The 19702-nt window shown below is 49.2% G+C and overlaps 8 protein-coding genes across 8 annotated transcripts; 4 read left to right on the forward strand and 4 right to left on the reverse strand.

The window, feature by feature from the left end:
• Nucleotides 1–729: 729 nt before the first annotated feature.
• Nucleotides 730–1455, reverse strand: DEU56DRAFT_258800 (uncharacterized protein). Its single transcript, XM_041345331.1, has 2 exons — nucleotides 1063–1455; nucleotides 730–1013 (listed from the first exon to the last, which is right to left on the reverse strand). The coding sequence occupies exons 1-2, from the start codon at nucleotides 1190–1192 to the stop codon at nucleotides 769–771; spliced, it is 375 nt and encodes a 124-aa protein (XP_041200678.1). The 5' UTR covers nucleotides 1193–1455; the 3' UTR covers nucleotides 730–768.
• A 2792-nt stretch (nucleotides 1456–4247) lies between these two features.
• DEU56DRAFT_920361 (uncharacterized protein) lies at nucleotides 4248–5077 on the reverse strand (the record flags this gene model as incomplete). Its single annotated transcript, XM_041358432.1, has 2 exons — nucleotides 4248–4758; nucleotides 4818–5077. 2 exons carry the CDS (start codon nucleotides 5075–5077, stop codon nucleotides 4248–4250), a joined length of 771 nt encoding a protein of 256 aa, XP_041200679.1.
• A 3368-nt stretch (nucleotides 5078–8445) lies between these two features.
• Nucleotides 8446–9780, forward strand: DEU56DRAFT_750015 (uncharacterized protein; the record flags this gene model as incomplete). Its single annotated transcript, XM_041349496.1, has 4 exons — nucleotides 8446–8587; nucleotides 8696–8904; nucleotides 8963–9152; nucleotides 9323–9780. Coding segments are annotated over 4 exons (999 nt in total), but the record flags the coding sequence as incomplete, so codon positions are not given.
• Nucleotides 9781–10640: 860 nt separating this feature from the next.
• DEU56DRAFT_750013 (uncharacterized protein) lies at nucleotides 10641–11975 on the reverse strand (the record flags this gene model as incomplete). Its single annotated transcript, XM_041349495.1, has 4 exons — nucleotides 10641–11098; nucleotides 11269–11458; nucleotides 11517–11725; nucleotides 11834–11975. Coding segments are annotated over 4 exons (999 nt in total), but the record flags the coding sequence as incomplete, so codon positions are not given.
• A 1614-nt stretch (nucleotides 11976–13589) lies between these two features.
• DEU56DRAFT_920364 (uncharacterized protein) lies at nucleotides 13590–14514 on the forward strand (the record flags this gene model as incomplete). Its single annotated transcript, XM_041358433.1, has 5 exons — nucleotides 13590–13628; nucleotides 13682–13761; nucleotides 13812–13856; nucleotides 13912–13923; nucleotides 13974–14514. The coding sequence occupies 5 exons, from the start codon at nucleotides 13590–13592 to the stop codon at nucleotides 14512–14514; spliced, it is 717 nt and encodes a 238-aa protein (XP_041200682.1).
• A 515-nt stretch (nucleotides 14515–15029) lies between these two features.
• DEU56DRAFT_762455 (uncharacterized protein) lies at nucleotides 15030–15824 on the reverse strand (the record flags this gene model as incomplete). Its single annotated transcript, XM_041350696.1, has 3 exons — nucleotides 15030–15297; nucleotides 15364–15691; nucleotides 15740–15824. The coding sequence occupies 3 exons, from the start codon at nucleotides 15822–15824 to the stop codon at nucleotides 15030–15032; spliced, it is 681 nt and encodes a 226-aa protein (XP_041200683.1).
• A 349-nt stretch (nucleotides 15825–16173) lies between these two features.
• On the forward strand, nucleotides 16174–16528 carry DEU56DRAFT_692061 (uncharacterized protein; the record flags this gene model as incomplete). The annotated part of the gene is made up of 2 exons (XM_041347151.1): nucleotides 16174–16367; nucleotides 16474–16528. Coding segments are annotated over 2 exons (249 nt in total), but the record flags the coding sequence as incomplete, so codon positions are not given.
• Nucleotides 16529–17018: 490 nt separating this feature from the next.
• On the forward strand, nucleotides 17019–19312 carry DEU56DRAFT_874508 (uncharacterized protein; the record flags this gene model as incomplete). Its single annotated transcript, XM_041355969.1, has 11 exons — nucleotides 17019–17238; nucleotides 17275–17300; nucleotides 17358–17518; nucleotides 17572–17701; nucleotides 17800–17950; nucleotides 18095–18239; nucleotides 18373–18466; nucleotides 18499–18616; nucleotides 18693–18844; nucleotides 18890–18952; nucleotides 18989–19312. The coding sequence occupies 11 exons, from the start codon at nucleotides 17019–17021 to the stop codon at nucleotides 19310–19312; spliced, it is 1584 nt and encodes a 527-aa protein (XP_041200685.1).
• Between the last annotated feature and the right edge of the window lie 390 nt (nucleotides 19313–19702).

Below are 19702 nucleotides of genomic sequence, written 5' to 3' on the forward strand. Positions count from 1 at the left end.
TTGTGATGAATTGCCGTCACACTCTTGTTCCTGGTTGGCTGCTAACCCCGCTCCTCCTCACTCATCAAAATAATATTAACCTCACTCATCACGCCGGCATTTACCTTGACGAATATATCACCTCCCTCACTCGTCATACTGGCATTCCCCCCCTCACTCGTCAAAGTGGCATTTACCTGGATGAATACATTTCCTGGACGGACGCATTCCAGCCGAGCTATGCCATATCATGGAGACCCGAGTTGCGCAATATTGAAGGTATGCACTGATCAGCCCCAGTGAAAACCCAACATGACGAGGTTGGGTGAAATGTGATAATCTCGTAATTACATAATATGAAAAATGATGAGTTCTGATATTTCGTGTTGCATCGTATCGTTATCATTGTACATTGCGTCGTTCTCGCGTCGTTCACATCATTCTTGTATCGTTCGCATCGTTCACATCGTTCTCACATCGTTCTCACATCGTTCTCACATCGTTCTCTTGCACTACGTGCGCACTTCCGTTGGGCATTGCGACTGTGTCGTATCGACATTGTACAAATGCAAGGGTATGTTTCTTTTGACCAAGTGTCTGACTGTATTTCTAACCTTCTTCACAGCAATTCAGATACACAACCCCTTCCTCAGTCCACACGCCGGCTTCAAGCTCATCGATATCTTATCAAACAAGGGACTGGTGAATTAGAGGGTTCTCGGGTTGGACAGGGCAAACGTGCTCGCGCACAAGTCCAAGTACATCTAATTTTCGTGACTATTCAATGAATTACTGACTGCCTTTGTATGCAGCCTGCCCAAGGGCCAGACCTCGAACAGGGTCATTCAGACCCTCCCCAGCAGCTCGACAGACAAGTCGAGCTGGAGTATGATCCTCCTGGTGGAGTAGATCATGGTTTTGAGGTCGGGGACCCTTACGAGCCCCGCATACCACCAGACGAGCCCCGCATACCACCAGACGAGCCCCGCATACCACCAGACGAGCCTGATATACCACCACTAGACGAGCTCCCACTAGACGAGCCCCAAACACCACACCCTCCCCCACACAACACCCCCCCACCCAACGAGCCCCACATACCACCCAACGAGCCCCACATACCACCCAACGAGCCCCTCCACCGTGTCTTTGACATAGATAGGCTCGAGGAGGCTGCTATTCTGCAGAAGCAGAAAGATGCCATAGCCTTCATAAAGCTATTGCGGGGGGCGTCCTTGGATGATGCAGTCGCAAAATTGGATGATGCTGCATTGAGCCGATTGCGGAATCCATACCGGACACGTCTCGAAATCAACAGCAGTGCTGTTCGGCATGGGATTACATCGTACTTCGCATTAGAACACTCTGCAATCAATGCGTACGAGACTATCCGACGCTCCGCTATGCGATCCTTTGATGGCGACGCAGCCAATGTACCTAGTTACCATAATATTGAACGACTGATTGCAGAGTACACTGGAGTGGAGTCGATTGAGCACGACATGTGCCCGGACACCTGTGTCGCATTCACGGGTCCCTTTGCCGAACTCGAAAATTGTCCTATCTGTGATGCAGACCGCTACGATCCCATCAAGCTTCGTACTAGTGGTGGTCGAATGCACGTCGCACGTCAGAAGTTTGTGACTATTCCCCTCGGTGCACAACTACAAGCACTGTGGCGTGATCCTGATTAAGCTCAAGCGATGGGCTATCTGCGGGAAGTAACACGGCGCTTGTTTGAAACACTTCGAGCCAATGGTGGCGTCGTCGATGTTTTCGACGACTTCTGCAAGGGCCGTGAATTTATAGAGGCTGTTCAACGGGGTGATATTAAGCCCGATGATGTTGTGTTGATGATATCACTCGACGGCGCGCAGTTGTACGAGTCCAAACTATCCGACTGCTGGATCTATATCTGGGTCATAATGAACCACGCTCCCGATCGACGATACAAGAAGCAATACGTGCTTCCTGGAGGTTTCATCCCAGGACCCAACAAGCCAAAGAACGTCGACTCATTCCTATTTCCCGGTATGCACCACTTAGCTGCCTTGCAGAACGAAGGCCTTCGTATCTGGGACGCATGGCGCGACATCGTATTTATTTCCAACCCGTTTCTTATCTTCGTTACCGCAGACGGACCCGGGCTTGTGTATTTTGATGGTATGGTGGGGCACAGTGGAAAGAATGGGTGTCGAGTGTACTGCGGATTACTCGGTCGTCGGAAGGGAACCCATTACTACCCTGCCTTGCTAATCCCCCATCGTTATGCTGTCGCCGGCAGTAATCACCCCGATATCAGTGTCTACGAGTTGCACGATCCTGACCTCACTGAATATTTCGACAACCTTCTGAAACTCGTTGCCGCACCAAACACCCGCCAGTATCGCAAGCTGCGAACTCAAACAGGAATCACGAAACCTTCCCTTCTACTCGGCTTACACCCATCGTACACCCTTGGAATTCCAAATTGTCTTACTCCCGATATCATGCACCTCGCACAACTACTCTCCGACCTCTTGTTGTCATTATGGCGCGGTACAATGGACCACACCCTTCCCGATCATGTCTCAATGTGGCCCTGGGCAATCTTTCGCGATGCCGAGACCTGGGAAACCCATGGAGAGGCCATTTCTAGTGCAGCGCAGCATCTCCCAGGGTCCTTCGACCGAAAACCAAGAAATCCCGCTGAAAAAATCAATTCGGGTTACAAAACGTGGGAGTATCAAGTCTACATATTCGGTCTTGGCCCGGCGCTACTATTCGATATCCTTCCCCGACCATATTGGTTAAACTATTGCAGGCTCGTACGTGGATTTCAGTTGATTAATCAGCATTCTATCAGCCGTGAAGATGCTCGTACCGCTCAAGCCTTGTTCACTCAGTGGGAACTCGAATTCGAGACGCTCTACTATCAGCGCCGTGCGGAACGTTTACATTTCATTCAACCCTGTGTGCACCAAGTCAGCCACCTCGTACGTGAGACTATCAAGAAAGGGCCTCCCATCTGCTATTCTCAATGGACCATGGAACGTACCATTGGCAACCTCGGGCAAGAAATTCGCCAACCTTCCAATCCCTATGCCAACTTATCACGAGAGGGCGTCCGACGATGCCAAGTCAATGCTCTAAAGGCAATGATGCCTGATCTTTCCCCCGACAAGCCCCCCTTTCCGACCACAGCTATCGATCTCGGAGACGGATATATTCTCTTGCATAAGCGAGATTCACGGCCAATGGTTCCTCGAGAACCAGGTGCCGAAGCAATTTTTCAATATCTTGGTCACCGGCGTCGTAACTTCAAAATCCACCGGTGGGCTCGTGTACGTCTTCCGAATGGACAGATAGCACGCACTGCATGGAGGGAAGCCGAACGCCCACCTGAAAAAGTGCGTCCTGCACGACACGTCAAGGTAGTTAGTATCCATACCATTGTTGTCCATAACTCACCAATATCCTTGAAGATCGTTATCGAAGGCGAAACCCGAGTCGCTGAAGTCCTATACTTCACGCGATTACCTGTTGAAGCTGGTATTGACGACGACGACAACCAAATTTGGGTCTGGAAGGACGTCGCCATCATCTCGATGTTCTCACTCCCAGACAACGACCTCCTCAAATTATCCTGCCATACCGTCAGCTCGTGTCGACTTGAAGACGATGATGTTCGTGTCATTGATATCAAGTCTATTGTTGGTGTGGTTGGTATGGTCCCCCATAAACCAACTCTTCCGTCTGGTGTTACCGAGGATCGTTATTTCATGGTGGAAAAGCCCGGCCTTGATATTGCGACGTTTGGTGTCCCGTACGAAGGACCCGCAGCTCAACACGATCAGCTGGACGAACAAGAAGCAGAGGCTGGCGAGGATAATGGAGGTGCTTAGTGTGGTCCTCGAGTTTTAGGTCGAGTTTGGAGCAGATGAGGCAGGGTTTGTTGTACTGGAGGTTAGCGGGGAGGCTCTTTAGTTAGTTACGAGGCGAGAAGAAGGTATACTAGTTCATCACCCGGCGCTTTCCTTGCAAGTTGTAGCACAGATGCGGAAGGCAAAGAAACAATTGTGCAAGTAGATTATGGTGGTGAAGAGTTTAACGCAAACGGTTAGTAATTCTGCTGCAACTCTGACAGTCCGAGTTTGCGAAGGCACGAAGTCCAAAGCAGAGAGACAAAACAGTAAGAAACGAGAACATACCAATCGTGTTTGCGATATTCACGTCCCTCGGTGCTGCAGTGATAAAAAGCTTGTTATTCATCATTATCTAACAACGCCTCATTTGTCCATCAATGCCTGCAATTCCTGTTTCCTGTGACGCACAGCTGAAAAGCTACTATCAGTACCTGCACGGTCATACCACTTCGAGTCTTCTTCACGTGTGATGTACTTCCAGTAGATTGAATCCGGGGGAGGAGGACTTGGTGTAGCGAAGAAGGAGCGTGAATCAAGACGATCAAGATGTGGTGGTACAACTGGTGCAGCCAACGGGACATTTTCATCGGATTCGGATTCAGTTGTTGAGCCTGGGTCCATGCATGGCCCTGAATTGACTTCGATCACAGCCGTCAGAGTAGAAATGCCAGGGGTCACGATTTCTGCGTCAGAATCAGGCTCAGTAGTGGAGTCATCGTCTGCAGGTGGGATTGTTGTTGTGGTTGCGACAGTGGTGGGAGTGGAAATAGATGGGGTCACGGTGATATCTTCAGATTCAGGATCGGTAATGGAGTCAGCACCATCTGTGGTCAGGATCTTTGGTGTCATAGCAGCTGGCACGTCCTTGGCAAAACTTTTAAGTTAGATTAGATGGTGTTAAAATTTCATCGAGAGAAATAGATGAAAACCGACAGTGCTGCAACCCAACTCTGGTCCTCTGTGCTTGAGGCAGATGCCTGTAGAGTAGGCAGTAGAGTAGAAATTCGTTGCATAAGATAGCGGTATCGAGGAGGGTGGCTAAACCAGTATGCAGGATTGAGAACCATTTCGTCAGAAGCTGTCAATCGGGGACTGTTGCTGCTCTCTGTTAAGCTTGGATCGCTGAGGACAACATTGTCGAAATCGATGTCATCAAAAGGTATTTGCAGAAAGCGTAGCAAAGGTAAGCTCATGATAATTGTTCAGAAAGATGCGTAATCCGCAAAGTCTAGATATGTTTGTAATTTTTTGATGACGTAGCTTCTTACAACTTGTTCAACCCGAGCACAACCCCACCAACACTTTCGTTCTGCTACCATCACAATGTCTAACACAGATTTCTCTTATGGATCCACTAGATTCTCGCATGATTTTTTGACTTCATCGTTGCATGCACCAGAAACAGCCCAAAGTTCTATGTCAAAAACTCGCACTCCCCTGTCTCCAATGATTCCTCAAGCTTTGCCGGACTTATTCAACGACACGCACTCTTTCGCAGCGACTCCTTCTGCCAGCAGTTTCTCTCGTGTGAGTCTTTTAAGTTTCTGATATCTTCAGCTCCCACATTTGAGTCTAGGGTGCATATATGCACTCAGTCGCCCCAAATTTCCAGCAGATTCATGTCTTACAGGAACAGCTATCTCTATACCAAGCCAAACTGAGTGAAACCCAACTCGAGCTATGTAAGACAACGACAGAACGTGATACTATCAAGTAAGTTTCGTTTACCCTGGTATTTAAATTAAAACCGTGTCTCGTTCATTTATAGGGCATCTTTCGGGGAGCTAATTGCTGTTCTGCGACTCCCTGAGAGCACCGACCCACTCAATTTCAGCCTGACAAGCAGCGCTTTGACAGGACACAACAAGGTCCTTCGTCCGTCGAGAGAATCTCACCCGAAAATTCGTTTCTGGACTCGAACTGATTACGACAAGTATATCGAGAATGCAGAGTCTGGTTCTGGAACTCGGGGTAAAGCCCCTTGGCTTGAGTTGGAAGACGGGGGGCCTGTACCTGTCGAACAACTTAGGGCCATTCGTAAGGCCGTTCGCGCGGCATGGGCTGAATTAGTTATTCAGAAGATGGCCCCTCCTACCTGGTCGAGGATTTGCGCTACCGGCAAGAAGCTTGTATTCGACATCGTGGTGAAACAGTTTCCATTGTTCCAGTTGGACAACGACTGCTGGAAGCTCGAGCTACTCTGCATTAACGATTACTCATCCTGGCGAAAAAACAATCTTGGGACTGACGGGAACTGGAAGGACGCACCAGGAAAACTTTTGGCCAAGGAAGAGCTTGTAGAAGATGACTCGGACCTTGTCACATCGGAATCAAAATGTACTGTTCGCAACAAAAACGGCAAGCGGCAGCTGTCGGATGATAGCGAAAGCCTGGCCCATCAAGACGGCCGGAAAAACTTCAAATGTATGCGTCAGCATTTTCCTAATTCTCATTCTAATGTTGATATAGCAGCATCTCCACTGCAGTTGACGGTTATAAAAGGTATGCGTCATTCTTTCTTTTTTCTCATATACTAACATCAGAGCTACGAGATGCACTTCCGAGCCCGAGTCTCCTACTGGATCAAGATTCTGAGCCTCGCAGCGCCAACGGCCATTCCTCTTCACCCATAAACGATTCTCTCCCCCTTGAAGATCATATTCTCAACAAACTACCCCGTCCACGCGATGCATCCGTCCCGCCGTTCGGAGTGTACTTGCCACAGCCATCTCGGCAAGATTCGCCTCCGCCCAGATCTCCTGCACGCGAGACTGAATTTTCACCAACTCGTCACACATCAATGTCTCACAGTGCGCAAGGTGCCAACAAGGAGAACGAGTTTGTATTACAAAACCCACTGTAGGACACTATTGTAACTCTACTCTCGTCCTTACTAACTCCACTACTCTCGAAGCGCCAATATTTTCGGGCCTCGTGGAATCGCCAAGACGATCCCTGCCCCTGCACATAGCCCAATCAAGAAAACAGATGACGGACCAGCCGCATTAAAAGTACCATCAGACAACAAGGCCTCGAAGAAGAAGATGCGCCCAGGTGTAGCAAAGAATGCACGGTAAGTTTCAACAATTTTTTAGTGTTTCATGCTAATTATCTTTGCAGAAACTTATGTGCATTGCGCTGGTTGAAGCAAGTGAAAACGAGCGGCACGACAGACGAATTCTGCATGTATTGGGCTGCCCTCACACCCGCGCAACAGGACGAATATAAGGCTGACGTCGAGCGGTTGCAGAGCGCAGGGACGTGGACCAAAGCTTCTGATCGTGTCGTCTGCGAAGGTGCGCTATACTAGTATGTTTTCTGCTACTTTGCTTTGCTTTTCTCCTTGTCTGCTGTTCTGTTTTCTCCCCCGGCTTTCATATTGTTTTGCCCCGCCCCGCAGCCTGCTATTTACTGTAATTGCTGTCTACTGTTACATCCCATGTCGTCCTGTCCTGTCCGATGTCGTCGCAATTCATTGTATTTGGATTTCTATTGGCAAATCTGCTCGAATCAGATGAAATACGCAAACTACAATAAAAATACGATATGCACATGGGAAACCCTGCCCCATCATGTAACATATGCGACTCGCTCGAGTGAAGTCTGATCAGCTTGGAAAATTTCCTAGTACGGAAAAACAAATCATATGTCGTCCGGTGGCACCCGACCTCGTCATGTTGGGTTTTCACTGGGGATCAGCACTGCATTGCACTGCCTCTACTAATATGTGCCTAAGCGGTTTCATGTCAACCTCAAGATCTTACACCGATTTATGCATATTTTTTTTTCAAACAAATGGCGTTGAATGATAGGACGTGCGCAACGCGTTGCGTGTCGTGTTTTTGCGTGATCTAACTGATCCATCGCATGCCAAACTTTGAAGCCGTGTCCCCGTCTACATCGTTCGTTTGTGTGATCTATACGATCCATCAGATGCCAAAGTTTGAAGATACGTCCCCGTCTACACATTTTTCACTCACAGCTCTAAGTATGAGCTACCTCTACACATCCGATGATTTTAACGCCAACGGCGATTTTATCTCAGCCGGAGGTTTTCTGGATTTGCTTCCTGGGGGGGGAGGTATACTTCCCAGCTACCCATACCCAACAGGCGACGATTCCGATCCGATCAGCAGCACTGGCAGTGAATGGGTTCCCGGGATCAGTCAGATGAACTGGGATGACCCGTCCCTGTACACAATGCCACTTACCAATGACGAAATCGCGGCTCTAACTAATGACATAGCAGCCACAAATATCCCAACCGTGCCAGAGCTCCCCGCCCCCCCCACCAGTTGCCTTCGCAAATACCCTCCCTGCTCGCACACCGTCACCTCAGCCTACCTCAACGCATGACCCAGACTCACCGAGTCCTGCCGAAGCAGAGGCGCCAGACACCAGTGGAGAGATGCCAGAGTCACTCCGTGAGGCAAACATGTCCTCCTGGGCAGCACGGAACCCAACACGAGCGATTATCCGCCCTCGGACACCACCACCTCGACTAACAGATGCCCAGAAGGCGTCTTGAAAGATCAAGCGGGACCAGAGGCTAGAGAGAACGAAGCACTTACACGACGCAGTTGCTGAATACTTAGATGCACAGAAAACGAAGATCGAAGCGCTCTCGCGGGCTCATCATGTTACTCCCAAGCACATCAACGATATCATCGGCAGTCAGACTCATTATCGAACCTCGCGCAAGAGTCAATTAATCAATGCACTTGTTCACGTCAAGGCGAAAGAGATGAACGCAGGTGAGTCAAATGAATTTCAACTCAATTGTATCACGAAGCTTATCCTGCATCAACTAGACCGACCCGCAGGCGCTCGGTACTCGTTGGCGGAACTCCGCCAGATGGTTGCGTCCGACCCTGAAACAAAAGCCCTTACCAGGGAAGAAAAGGAACGCTACATCGCAGCTCTCGAGGAGCATCGTGAAAAAAAGGTCATTAGTGTTCGGGCGAACAATCTGGCGGCTGCACGAGATGTTGTAGCCACAACGGATAGGATCGTCAAAGAGGTACGTCTGAATCTTCAATCTTCACAGCAATCAACTGAATTCATTTTTTTCTTTGAAGCTGGATGATCTGCGAGTTCGGACTGGTGTCTATGGCACACTATTTGTTGTCCGCAGTCACATTAACGATAGCATTCAAAGCGCTATGCACGGCACGGATAACTCTGAAGACTTTTGGGAGGATGTGTACGAGCATCCTATGGCTGACTTTCTTAGGCAATACGAACAATGGGCATGCACCCAGAATCAAAGTAAGTCCTTCGTCTCTTCACATAGTTTGTGTACTTATGCATCGTCCGGTAGATCTCAATGAACGCAACTCTTTGGAAGCTGTAAGAAAGCAAGTACGCAAGATGATCCTCCGGGGCCTAGGTGAGTATCGACGTTCTACAAATTCTGCCCCGTCTAACATTATGCACAGTTGCTGTGACCGGCAAAAAAGATATTGTGATGAACTACCACAACTATGAAACATCCGTCATCGAAACGTATGGGGTGCGCCTTGTGGGCTGGCCCAATGGTGTCAAGTTCACTAGCCCTTCGAACATCGGGACCGTCGGCGACATTCGCAAGCTCCGGGATGCCCTCAAGGCACGTACGTGCTACTGGACAGTTCTATCACCGGCAGAGCTCAAAGCTCACGCGTCTGAACTCGACACGCAACGTTCAGCCGGGGAAGTCGTTCGGAAGCCACGAAAAAAGTGTTCGGATGCTGGCGTACCTCGCAAGCGTAAAGACGGGTCCAGCGCAGGACGGGTAAACAAGGAGAATATCAGGCCTTCGAAGAGAGCAAAGAAGAACTCTACCCAGCTGCAGGAAGGTCCCAAAAGCGCTGAGTTTGTAGAGTCTTCTGACGAAGAGGAGGAGGGGCATGAGTAGTAGTATTGCATTGCCTTAGTCTACATTGTATGACTCATATACGTATCCCAATCATTACTAGTGAATTGTTTGTCAAAACGCGCTCTTAATCCGACCACCTTGAAGTGAGATACTCGAGCTCGTCGTGTGACACGACGAGCTCGAACGTTCCCATCACTATGCGACGTTGGGCACGGTAACCGGATCACATGATTCTATTAATAGTACGGTAATACTGACAACCCTCTGCGTACCTACAGCTATATAAAGTCCCTAGCTATCCAGGAGATATTGGAGGAGGCCCTGATTCATTATATCCGCCTGATCTTACAGGTGCGACACACGTGCATTATCACCTATAACTACAGTGCTTACGTGGGAGTCACAGGTGTGCGTGGTATGCACTGCCAGGTGTGAGTCTAGTTTTGGTTCGTTTAGCCAGCCTTTAGCTGATTTTCCACACGCCAACTAGGAGGATGCATCCATACCCCAACCCTCATCCTGATACCCGCACCTGTGACTCCCACGTAAGCACTGTAGTTATAGGTGATAATGCACGTGTGTCGCACCTGTAAGATCAGGCGGATATAATGAATCAGGGCCTCCTCCAATATCTCCTGGATAGCTAGGGACTTTATATAGCTGTAGGTACGCAGAGGGTTGTCAGTATTACCGTACTATTAATAGAATCATGTGATCCGGTTACCGTGCCCAACGTCGCATAGTGATGGGAACGTTCGAGCTCGTCGTGTCACACGACGAGCTCGAGTATCTCACTTCAAGGTGGTCGGATTAAGAGCGCGTTTTGACAAACAATTCACTAGTAATGATTGGGATACGTATATGAGTCATACAATGTAGACTAAGGCAATGCAATACTACTACTCATGCCCCTCCTCCTCTTCGTCAGAAGACTCTACAAACTCAGCGCTTTTGGGACCTTCCTGCAGCTGGGTAGAGTTCTTCTTTGCTCTCTTCGAAGGCCTGATATTCTCCTTGTTTACCCGTCCTGCGCTGGACCCGTCTTTACGCTTGCGAGGTACGCCAGCATCCGAACACTTTTTTCGTGGCTTCCGAACGACTTCCCCGGCTGAACGTTGCGTGTCGAGTTCAGACGCGTGAGCTTTGAGCTCTGCCGGTGATAGAACTGTCCAGTAGCACGTACGTGCCTTGAGGGCATCCCGGAGCTTGCGAATGTCGCCGACGGTCCCGATGTTCGAAGGGCTAGTGAACTTGACACCATTGGGCCAGCCCACAAGGCGCACCCCATACGTTTCGATGACGGATGTTTCATAGTTGTGGTAGTTCATCACAATATCTTTTTTGCCGGTCACAGCAACTGTGCATAATGTTAGACGGGGCAGAATTTGTAGAACGTCGATACTCACCTAGGCCCCGGAGGATCATCTTGCGTACTTGCTTTCTTACAGCTTCCAAAGAGTTGCGTTCATTGAGATCTACCGGACGATGCATAAGTACACAAACTATGTGAAGAGACGAAGGACTTACTTTGATTCTGGGTGCATGCCCATTGTTCGTATTGCCTAAGAAAGTCAGCCATAGGATGCTCGTACACATCCTCCCAAAAGTCTTCAGAGTTATCCGTGCCGTGCATAGCGCTTTGAATGCTATCGTTAATGTGACTGCGGACAACAAATAGTGTGCCATAGACACCAGTCCGAACTCGCAGATCATCCAGCTTCAAAGAAAAAAATGAATTCAGTTGATTGCTGTGAAGATTGAAGATTCAGACGTACCTCTTTGACGATCCTATCCGTTGTGGCTACAACATCTCGTGCAGCCGCCAGATTGTTCGCCCGAACACTAATGACCTTTTTTTCACGATGCTCCTCGAGAGCTGCGATGTAGCGTTCCTTTTCTTCCCTGGTAAGGGCTTTTGTTTCAGGGTCGGACGCAACCATCTGGCGGAGTTCCGCCAACGAGTACCGAGCGCCTGCGGGTCGGTCTAGTTGATGCAGGATAAGCTTCGTGATACAATTGAGTTGAAATTCATTTGACTCACCTGCGTTCATCTCTTTCGCCTTGACGTGAACAAGTGCATTGATTAATTGACTCTTGCGCGAGGTTCGATAATGAGTCTGACTGCCGATGATATCGTTGATGTGCTTGGGAGTAACATGATGAGCCCGCGAGAGCGCTTCGATCTTCGTTTTCTGTGCATCTAAGTATTCAGCAACTGCGTCGTGTAAGTGCTTCGTTCTCTCTAGCCTCTGGTCCCGCTTGATCTTTCAAGACGCCTTCTGGGCATCTGTTAGTCGAGGTGGTGGTGTCCGAGGGCGGATAATCGCTCGTGTTGGGTTCCGTGCTGCCCAGGAGGACATGTTTGCCTCACGGAGTGACTCTGGCATCTCTCCACTGGTGTCTGGCGCCTCTGCTTCGGCAGGACTCGGTGAGTCTGGGTCATGCGTTGAGGTAGGCTGAGGTGACGGTGTGCGAGCAGGGAGGGTATTTGCGAAGGCAACTGGTGGGGGGGCGGGGAGCTCTGGCACGGTTGGGATATTTGTGGCTGCTATGTCATTAGTTAGAGCCGCGATTTCGTCATTGGTAAGTGGCATTGTGTACAGGGACGGGTCATCCCAGTTCATCTGACTGATCCCGGGAACCCATTCACTGCCAGTGCTGCTGATCGGATCGGAATCGTCGCCTGTTGGGTATGGGTAGCTGGGAAGTATACCTCCCCCCCCAGGAAGCAAATCCAGAAAACCTCCGGCTGAGATAAAATCGCCGTTGGCGTTAAAATCATCGGATGTGTAGAGGTAGCTCATACTTAGAGCTGTGAGTGAAAAATGTGTAGACGGGGACGTATCTTCAAACTTTGGCATCTGATGGATCGTATAGATCACACAAACGAACGATGTAGACGGGGACACGGCATCAAAGTTTGGCATGCGATGGATCAGTTAGATCACGCAAAAACACGACACGCAACGCGTTGCGCACGTCCTATCATTCAACGCCATTTGTTTGAAAAAAAAATATGCATAAATCGGTGTAAGATCTTGAGGTTGACATGAAACCGCTTAGGCACATATTAGTAGAGGCAGTGCAATGCAGTGCTGATCAGTGCATACCTTCAATATTGCGCAACTCGGGTCTCCATGATATGGCATAGCTCGGCTGGAATGCGTCCGTCCAGGAAATGTATTCATCCAGGTAAATGCCACTTTGACGAGTGAGGGGGGGAATGCCAGTATGACGAGTGAGGGAGGTGATATATTCGTCAAGGTAAATGCCGGCGTGATGAGTGAGGTTAATATTATTTTGATGAGTGAGGAGGAGCGGGGTTAGCAGCCAACCAGGAACAAGAGTGTGACGGCAATTCATCACAATGCGCAGGCCTTCAAGAGTGCAACGGCAATTCGTCACGATGCGCGGGCCTTCGAGACAATAGAATGCCTTGGACTTGCATCTGTATAAAAACCATCAGCCAGGTCAATGTGGCTCAGGAGGTACAAACCCGCTACATACCTTTTGACATACTGGGTGTCCATTCCAGCAGAGTCCAAATTCCAACCATAGGTCTGGAGCTTGATTTTGGCTGCAAAGCCGGAATTCCAGTATTCTATTGGCTGTGGTTGCATGTCTAGCGTGCCAAAGGAAGACAATGAAACAGACTCAGACCACGCATCAGTGTTAAGGCTGCAATGCCTAAACTTGGACCAACAACTCATTAGTAAGCACATATTGCTTCCGCTGACAAGCGCTTAACAATTTACCGTGCATATATCATCGATCATCTCGATCATTGCCAGCTGTCGATGTCAAAAAATATTATGTGGATTACTCTTAGTAGTAGTTGTCGATGTCTTATGGCACCGTGCCCCTCGTTCCTTTCCCCCCAAATCATGGTAAGCACAATTCTTCACATTTCAATCTGCACGTCTAACTTGTGCATTCACAGAGACGTTCGACTCAGGGGCCATCACGCGGCCTATCATCCAGGCAGCGCACAGCTACGCAACGTTGGCTCTCGAAGCCAGGGTAGGTCGATTTTTTGAGTCACTGAAATTTTGCTTACCACCCCTGCACAGAGTTCGAGAAGCTCAAAACGCCAAGGCTCGTGCTCGAGTAGCGTTGTGAGTCCATCCCCCACACAACTCTACCTGTTCGTGCTCACATGATTTCTTTTAGCAATAGGGCAAGGTAAGGTCTCGTATATTGCCATGGGCGTCATTTACTTAATTACTCTACAGGAAGAAAAAAAAAATGATCGAAGATCAAACAGTGGCACCCATCACATCATCAGTCGACAACTACGAAGACCTATCCTGGGACGCCAACGACGATTCCACCATCACATCATCAGTCGACAACTGCGAAGACCTGTCCTGGGACACCAACGACGATTCAGTGCTCACGATGGATAACGACTTACCTTGCCCCTGCGACTCTCAAACGCTAAATTCGACAGAGAGAATCGTCCAGAGGTGGCGAAAGGAGTGGTTGGTATGGTTGGTAGCAGAAGATACATGGAGAGAAGTATACGAGGAAGCACTCGCACACGCTCGGGTGGAGGGGGAAAGTGAGACTGACATTTTCTTGGACCAATGTGCGCTGCATGTTTTGGAGGGGAGGAAGATCCTGGAAGCCATAAGGGAGATTGTACACACCAGTTGCCCTTATTGCAGGGAGCGTCTTAAGTATGACAGCATTCTACTATACGACTTACTGGTTTCCGTGATTTCAGAGGTAAAGTTCATGGAGGTGAAACTAGATAATGAACATTATAAATAGTAGATTATCGTAGTCAATCAAGAGGGAATCCGTCTTTGCAAAGAGCTTTCTGAGATGATCCAGCAGTGAACATAGCGAACGATAGCGAACGGATAGCGAACGGATAGCGAACAATAGCGAACAGATAGCGAACAGATAGCGAACATGAGTGTACGGATGCTCGGGCTCGCGAATGCAACACTGTTGAAAAATATTGAACATGGTGAGGTGTTTATTAGGAATAGGTAGACATGCATACTTGAGCCGAAGCTGTAAAATGTTGTGGTGATTCCATGCAGAATGTTATGAATATGACAGGGTTGTATGTAGCGGTTGATGCATGATGCAATTGTGCTAGTGACACACTGACCAACATATGATGATTTTCTGTGCACGCTGGATTTCTACACTATCAATGAATATTCCAACAAATGTATGGCTCTGGTATAACGAGTAAGGCGCGTTTCGCGTGTTCATTTTGTCATTCTAATACATATACAGCGCACATCACAGCGCACAACGTAAACGATATAGTATTAAAGCTGGCTCATTGTCTCCGTCAAGTCTTCGACCTGCAACCATAGTGAGTCTTCACTCGCAGATGAGCCCATAGACAATGTAGGTGAAGGAGGGTTGGGCGAGGACTCTGGAGGGGATGGCCAGAAAGGGCCACCTGCCAGTGGAACCGCCCGGACCCTGCCTTCATCATAGCTGGCTGTATATGCTGCTAATGCCCGCTGAAACGATGTGTATCGTTTTTGAATATTACCGCTGATAAAATTTGTTCGTTCGGCAACATCAGCCCTAACAACATTGTCAAGAATTAGCCAACACAAGCCAACAGGTACCCATAGTACACGTCACACTTACCAGCGGTAAAACACACCAACTTCCTGCCCAACCGTTATCACCCAGAATCCTTCGGGTGTCTGATCGGCTCGTGGAGGACGGATGGCACTAGGAATCGGAATGGAGGCCGTGACTTGGCGGGGTGTCTGCACAACCATCGATGAAGCTTGAGGATGAGGGTGGGATGGTGTAGCAGTAGAGCGAGCTGAAGTGGAAGGGGGAATGGGTGCTTTGTTCTTCGGAACGGAACGAGTGCTGGTGGACGTGGACGGCGTGAACGATGATCTCGACAGGCTGATGGACTCTTCCGTGGTCTTGCGGCTCCAAGTCACGGTATCGAATGATGAATCTATATCGAGTGTCAGTGTATTAATTTCTGGATTGTTGAAAGACGCACCTGACAGTGTCATACCTTGCAGCAAATTGTGCAGGTCTTGAATATGGCCACCCTGGGTAGGGCGGCCACTGGATGGTGTTGACATAGGAGCGATCTCACGAACGGCTTGGTCAGAGTGCTAGACAGTCTATAATCAGTCACGTGAGAAATAGATCGGACTGTGACAGTAGTACAAACTTTAGATAGGTCTGAATGGCGCGAAAAAATGCAGCACGTCAGCGAGTCCGCACAAATATCTCTCTGCGATCGGTTCGGCACATCAGGGCACCGAGGGACAACAACAGATTGCCAGCCAACTCCATTTCCAAAGTACTCAAGCACAGGCAGTTGGTCCAGCAAGCAGCAAGTTCCAATGAGCGGCGGCAAGCACGTCTACAAGGTATGCTATGTTAATTCAATACTTGGAAGGGGAAAAAAAAACCTTTTGTATAGCTATGAGTTTGGATGAGCGTCGGGCACTCGAAGCGCTGAAAGAGGACAATAATAGCACCATCGATGGCTGGCAGGATGACTACGATGACTTCAGCTTTGGTAACATCTGCGATGGAACAGAGCCGCTCGCCATCAGCCATGCTGGTGGCGAGTTCACTGACCTTGCAAGAGAGGTTCTAGGAGACTTTTGGAAAACGTGAGTGAATTTGTCATGACCTTCACATTTGACTTACCTTTGCGAGCAGCAACAATCGTGTTTGATGGGTGGATAACCGCACCCGTCGTGATCGTGTCCTCCGTAGGAACAAGGCGTTTGCTGAGCAGCTGCCAGTGATAACGGACGCGTACCTTGCGTGGAGCCTGGCAAAATGTAAGGAAGGGTTTTGGAGAGGGAGAACCTAGGGCTGGATGGCTTTGACTATGGTCAGTGGCCGATGAGCGTGATAGACGTGTTCTGTGAGTAAGTCGGTCTGTTGTCGTTTGCTTACGATTTGATGACGGCATATTGTTTAGACACTGAGAAAGTCATTCTTCGAATCTTGCCAGCAGACGCCACTATCAGCAGTGCGCTCGTTCGTCAAGGCGTGATGCCTTGTTCACCAATATCACCGACTGTCGGGGATCACCCACCGAAGCTCTGGACTTATACCGTGTAGCACATCTTAGGAGCCCTCAATTGTCTATCCAGCTTTCGTCAAGACTATGTGCGACTTACATGGTGTATGTCTTCTGATTTCTTTGGTTCTTATCGTGCTGATTCACGCGCAGGTTAGTTTCCACAGACATCTATCTCGACAATTCTCGATGCGTTCGATTTATATCTTCAAGTTCGACGCTCCGGGCAGCCATGGTAGCCGAATCGTTACGACACAACACGCCTGATTGGCACGTGAAACACGCCTGTCCCGCATGTACATATAAACTGACGGATGAACCCGAGTTGACATTTAGCTTACTCTACGCTATGGACGGTAACGACTCTTTAAAAAGAGTCCTTCGAAGATCCTTGGATACTGACGAGTCCCTCGGTACATCTTCAGAACTTCCAACAGGGCAGCAACTGGCAAGTGACCCGCTACCTATCCCGCACTTTTGTAGATCAGTTCGCGCAGGGACTCCACTACTGCAGGTGATGAGGTGAGTGCTTTCCATCCGGGTTGGTGATGGCTAATACCCTAACCTATAGGACGCACATCTCGAGAACTTGTGCGAAGCACGCTGGAAGAACATGGACGATACGAAGACCAAGAAAGCATGGGGCATTTACGATGAAACGGGCATTTTTGTGGCCGTGTGCCGCCACGGATTCTCTCTCCTTGTTGCAGATATGGTACAGAGCGGGGAGCTGTACGTTACATTTTTTTTAATGCGTTGTTCACGAGCTAATGATTATCTATCAGCGCAAAGTATCCTCTAGCCATTGTCTCAAAGTTGCTGGACGTATTTGGAAGCAATCTGGGCGGTGGATATGACATTGGATGTCAATTCAAGACCACGCTTGGACAACAGTTCCCTCGGACCCCTCGCACGGTCTATGCATCAACACTTGTCTTGTCGGCGCCTTCCACGGACATGCGCACCGGCGATTGTGCCAACTGTACTCGCTTACCACTTACATCAAGGTTTAGGACTCGAAGATCTCGAGACTTGCTAACAGGACGTTTTCAAAATCCAATTCCTTAGCGTCGGCACTACGGTACGCAAGCGTCTTCCATAGACAACAGGGCCATCGACACCTACTCGAGCACAATGATGATTTTGAAGTCTACGCTAATCTTTGTAAGCCTCTCCGTCGTGTCGTCAAACTTGACTGTGTGCTGACGTAATATTTGTGTTTGCTAGCCGACTTTTTATACAAACAATTACAAGCAGGCGCTTGATATCTTGAGCGACGGAGACGCGACCCTACCAAACCTATGCGAGATCTCAAAGTTACGGACGTAGCAGTTTTCGAGGGCTGGCTGGCGGAAGAAAAGGTATATCTTCAAAGTCTGGACTGCGAGAAACCCGAGGTCGAAACTCTGCAGATGGAATATTGGCAGAAGTTAGTTAATCTTACTGCGAGCGAGTGAGTTTCGATGTCAAGCTATGGCCCTTGTACCCGCTGACACAATTTACATAGGGAAATTCTACGCGCTTCAATGACATCATTCCAGGGCTCATCGCACCTCGAGGCTGTGCCATACGATGCGCACGTCAAGAATACTCGCAACGCTGAGACTGCCCGAACGGCATGCTTTGGAGGACCATGAGAGATATTTGAAGCTCGTCCAGGCACTGGAGTGCAAGCTCGAGGTCGAGAACGCTGGACTCCGCACGATGGAGAGTGGCAGAGGGTTGGGAGGCTCGTGGCCAATCGGAAATACCAGCGTGCCCTGGACCGTCTCGAAGGATTAATTGTGGCACGCATATTTGAGCTAACGAGGATGAACCGTGCGGGCACAGGTGAGTAAAAGGTAGTATATTGCTTGCTGATTCTAACATTGAACAAGGCTACAAACTGCGAAAGCATATCGCTAAGGCGTTACAATGTGTTCCGTCGCCATCAGAACTGCCCTCACCACATACAACACTATTGCTGGGTCAATGCACCCTCCCCGCCGGACGCTTAAGTGGGATGAGGTCGTAGAGTATGCGTTCCTCGCAGACTTCGACTTACTACGTGATACGTGCGTGGACATATCTCGACACCCGTGGTCATCGACCGCTGCTCTGTAGCGCGATGGACCTCTACTTCAAAACGTGTCGTGCTGTGAAGAGATCGAGCGTCTCGATATTGAGGTACGACGCCTCATTACCTATATACGCGATGAAGAGAGGTATCTACGGGAATGCGAGAATCAGTTACAAGCCACCAGCCCAGCCCTTGCACATCAAATCGCCATCCACCGAAACACTCGAGGTCGCTTCAACTCACGACATCTCAAACGACTCTACGACATTTCGAAGCTTCCAGGTTTCAGAGGGACGCTAACCCCTGGTGTCAGTGCGAACACAAGTCCCGGCGAGAGCGCGAGTATAGCTAATGCACAGATCCCCACCCGCATGATTGTTCAACCCCCGCCTGTTCATCACACCGCATCGTCCTTAGCCGTAGACACCCAGGATGACCTGGATGCGAGGAGGAAGAGGACGAGGTAGTGGAGCAAGTATCTAGGAGTTTACAGGACGTCCTCCTTGTTGCGGATGACTTTTCACGCCTTGGAATTCATGGTGATGCTGAGGAGTAGTATTACTAGTTATATATACACATCCTATGGACTTGCATGTATTCCCTACGTTTCGCAATCATTACTGGTGCACTATTGTCAAAACGCGCTCTTAATCCGACCACCTTGAAGTGAGATACTCGAGCTCGTCGTGTGACACGACGAGCTCGAACGTTTCCATCACTATGCGACGTTGGGCACGGTAACCGGATCACATGATTCTCTATAGTACGGTAATATGACAACCCTCTGCGTACCTACAGCTATATAAAGTCCCTAGCTATCCAGGAGATATTGGAGGAGGCCCTGATTCTTATATCCG

Source organism: Suillus clintonianus, assembly GCF_016758775.1.
Source record: "Suillus clintonianus strain FC179 chromosome Unknown DEU56scaffold_228, whole genome shotgun sequence".
Classification (NCBI taxonomy): domain Eukaryota; kingdom Fungi; phylum Basidiomycota; class Agaricomycetes; order Boletales; family Suillaceae; genus Suillus; species Suillus clintonianus.

Coding starts and splice junctions, on each gene's coding strand:
- DEU56DRAFT_258800 (XM_041345331.1), bottom strand. CDS start 1,192: ATGAAGGCTATGGCATCTTTCTGCTTCTGCAGAATAGCAGCCTCCTCG. Junction 1,014..1,062: donor TGGTATGTGGGGCTCGTTGG/GTGGGGGGGTGT, acceptor GGGCTCGTCTAG/TGGGAGCTCGTCTAGTGGTG.